Source organism: Gracilinanus agilis, chromosome 4, assembly GCF_016433145.1.
Source record: "Gracilinanus agilis isolate LMUSP501 chromosome 4, AgileGrace, whole genome shotgun sequence".
NCBI classification, from domain to species: domain Eukaryota; kingdom Metazoa; phylum Chordata; class Mammalia; order Didelphimorphia; family Didelphidae; genus Gracilinanus; species Gracilinanus agilis.
Genome location: NC_058133.1, coordinates 491523520 through 491527425, shown reverse-complemented (window position 1 = coordinate 491527425; position 3906 = coordinate 491523520). Strand labels below are relative to the sequence as shown.

Genomic DNA, 3906 nt, shown 5'->3' with positions numbered 1-3906 from the left:
GCCTCTAACTCTGAACTTGAACAAGGAAGTTACCTCCCTACTCTGGGCTTTCATTTCATCCTTCATAGAATGAGGAGGTTGGACCCTCAGAACTCCATTCATCAATGATTCCAGGTTTCCAATCTTGCACAGGTCTAGGGAAAGATGGAAAAGGCGGATGGTATAATGGAAAGAATACCATACAGGAAGTCAGAGGGCTTCCTTCCATAACCTTCCTGGACCTCGGTTTCCCCATTTATATAGTAAAGGAATGTGGCCTCTGAGACCCTTTTTCAATTCTAAGATTATGATCCTGTCTGGGTGACTTTGGGCAAGTCACTTTCCTCATCTGTAAATTGAAATCATGCTACATGGTTTTTGTGGTCTCTTCCTAAACCTAATCATAAAGTGTCTGATCCCTTTTATTAACTGTGACAAAGTGCAAATGGGTGTGGGCCCTCTTTGGATCAGTTCTGTCCTCTATAAAATAAGGGAACTGGATTAGATGGCCTCTAAGCTATATGGACCAGGTCATATATATTATGATTCCCTTTAATAACTGTGTAACATTGGGCAAGTCACTTCACACCTCAGAGACTCAGTTATCTCCTGAGCTCTGCCAGAGGTTCCCTAAATCAATAGACAACTTTTCCTCCCCACTTCCCTCTCCCTGCCCTCACCAGTAGTCAGAGCCTGGCCATAATTGGGAAAGGGAGGTAGAAGAGAAGGACTGGTGACTACTACTTTTTTTTAACCCTGACCCTATTCTGTTCTAGGGTTGATACTAAGAATAAATTGTGGGGGCAGCTAGGTGGCTCGATGGATTGAGAGCCAAGCCTTGAAATGGGCAGTCTTGGGTTCAAACCTGGCCTCAGATACTTTCCAACTGTGTGACCTTGGGCAAGTCACTTGACCCCTATTGCCTAGCCCTTACCACTTTTCTGCCTTAGAACCAATACACAGTGTTGATTCTAAGATAGAAGGTAAGGGCTTAAAAAAAAAAAAAGAATCAATCGTAAAGGCTAGACAATTGCAGTTACATGACTTCCCCAGGGTCACACAGCTAGGAAGTATCTGGGGCAAGATCTGAACCCAGGTCCTCTCGACTCTAAGCCTGGCTCTCTATCCACTGAGCTACCTCGCTGCCCCTGGAGACTACATTTTTAGTGTCCCTAAATGTCCCTAGTGCCCACAGCACTGGCCTACACAATGCCCATTTGATTCAGTTTAATGACCGTTCATTAAGTCTGGCTCATGTGCAGCGTTGTGGGCTATATGTGAATGGATAGTCCACAGAGCCATTCCATTAATCCATTGTTCTCAGACAGACTGTGTTCAGGCAATGAGCTGGGCCCAGAACTGAGCAAGATGACTTGGAAGGACTAGTTTGCCTTTGGAGAAATTATCTGGTGCTTATAATGTCCCAAGGTTATGCCTAAAGCAAAAGCCCATTTCTTAATCACTTACTATAGGAACCAAACACTATGCATGCCAAAGGGGACAGAAGGCTGGTCTCTGGGGCACTAAAGCCTGGGTTCAAGTCCTGCCTCCGACACACACTGGCCCTTGTGACCCTTCCCAACTCACTTAACCTCTCAGGATCTCAGGAATCTCCAAGACAACAGGTCTCAGAGAAGGTGTCAGCCTGTATTGGAGGAGGGAGTTCCCTCATCCGGGAGTTCCTGGTACCATTGAAATCACTGGCCCGGTTCTTATCCTGATACTTTACATAAGGATGACAGCCGGACAGCCAGGGCTCTCCACTGATAAGTTACAGAGAAGGTGCTGAGAGCTTCGTGGCGCTGGTAGCAGGAACTCTATACACAAATAAAATTACAGATCTGGTAAAAAGAAAAAATATGGCCACAAGTCATGGAATATCCTGGCCTCTGAAGAGGTGAACGTGGGGGTGACCCAGAGGGCAAAGGAGAGGAAGCCACAATACATTCCCAACAAGCAATTGTGCAAGAGATGTAGAACTCAAAAGAGTGGACCGCCAGTCAAATAATGGAAGCCAAAGGTGAGCAGCCCACACGATATTCGGTAGTCATGCAATGTCAACAGAACTGGAGGAAGGTCCCCACTCTGTCTGGTGGCCCCACTACCTCCCTCTGGAAAGATTTGTAAGAGAACATAGACCAAAACGAGAGCCCCCCAAGAATGGGCTAACATGTATGGGCGGTGATCTGCATCACTGGAGGAAGGGTCCACATGGAAGATACCATGGACTCAGAGAAATACATGACCATCGATGTTCATGGAGACAGTATTAAGTGCTAGGGAAGCTACAAAAATTAGGAAGGTATGGGGGGCAGTTAGGTGGCTCAGTAGACAGAGAGCCAGGCCTGAAGACAGGAGATCTTGGGTTCAAATGTAACCTCAGACATTTCCTGACTACGTGACCATGGGCAAGTTACTTGCCTCCCCCTCATTGCCCAACCCTCACTGCTCTTCTGCCTTCATTCTTTTTTTTTAAAACCTTAACTTCTGTGTATTGGCTCCAAGGCGGAAGAGTGGTAAGGGTAGGCAATGGGGGTCAAATGACTTGCCCAGGGTCACACAGCTGGGAAGTGTCTGAGGCTGGATTTGAACCCAGGACCTCCCCTGTCTCTAGGCCTGACTCTCAATCCACTGAGCTACCCAGCTGCCCCTTTTCTGCCTTAATTCTAAGACAGAAAGTAAAGATTTTAAAAAGAAAGATGTAATGCCGCTTTCAGGAACCAATCTTCCAATTGGTTCTAAGGCAGAAGAGTGGTAAGGGCTAGGCAATAGGGGTCAAGTGACTTGCCCAGGGTCACACAGCTAGGAAGTGTCTCAGGACAAATTTGAACCCAGGCCCTCCCATCTCTGGGCCTGACTCTCAAACCATTGAGCCACCTACCTGCCCCCTAAGCTGAGTTTTTAAGAAAATGTAGGAGGCTAAAAGAAAGAGGGGAGGGGAGAGAAAGCAGAGGCAGGAACCTGGATGTCCTGTATCTGGAACTGTAAGGAGGTGTGGTCCCCTAGATCTTAGTGTGTGTGAAGTAAGACATAATAAGTCTGGAAAGGTAGACTGTGACAAGGACACAAAAGGAGTTTGTACTTGATCCTAGAGGCGATAGGGTCCATGGAAGTTTACTGAGAGAGGAGGGATGTGTGGCAGTGGTGATGATGATGATAGCATACACAGGGATGTTTTTATGAGCTATTACTATCTCCATTTTATAGATGAAGAGAGTGAGGCACAGAGAGATTGTGTTTGCCCAGGGTCACACATCTAATAAATGTCTGAGACAGGATTCTAATTCAGGTTCTATGTTCCACAAATGCTGAGGAGATCAGGAACCTCAGGGCCTGAAGGGAATATAATGAAGAGGGCTTCCGAGTATTATCATGAAACTGCTACCCAGCACAGGAGTGTGGAAATGGGAGGCTGGAGAATGGACCAGGACCAAGGCTGATGGGATCAAGGAATGTGTGTGTCTTATTGCTGCCTCCCTCCCTCGGCAGGGCCTGGGCCCAGGGTTGCGATGGAGACCGTGTCCCTGGAGCATCAGATCCAGAGTGTGCAGAGGCACATTGCTTTCTTGAAGAAGGAGCAGATGGAGCTGCTTCGAGACCTGCACCTGGAGATCCTGCGCCTACAGAAGCACTGTTCAGGTAAGGGCACCTCCCTTCTTCTACCCCTCCCCAAAGGCCTGGCAGCATGTACTCACTGCCAAGAGGCAGGGAGGGAACCTAGAATTCCCCGAGGACCAGACACACAGAGTTCAGAGAAAGGGGGAAGGCAAGGAAAGAGGAAGGAAGAAAGGGGAGACAATAGGAGGGAAAGGCAAGGGGGGAAAAGTGGGGAGAGGGAGGAAGGAAAGATAAGAAAGAAAGAAAGAAAGAAAGAAAGAAAGAAAGAAAGAAAGAAAGAAAGAAAGAAAGAAAGAAAGAAAGAAAGAA

General features: G+C 47.3%; 1 protein-coding gene across 1 annotated transcript in view; it reads left to right on the top strand.

The window, feature by feature from the left end:
• The first annotated feature begins 3488 nt into the window (after positions 1-3488).
• Positions 3489-3906, top strand: part of CCDC92B (coiled-coil domain containing 92B) — an 18896-nt gene continuing 18478 nt past the window's right edge. Inside the window, exon 1 of the mRNA XM_044675605.1 lies at positions 3489-3618. Within this exon, the coding sequence (XP_044531540.1) occupies positions 3489-3618 (130 nt within the window). The remainder of the gene's footprint in view (positions 3619-3906) is intronic.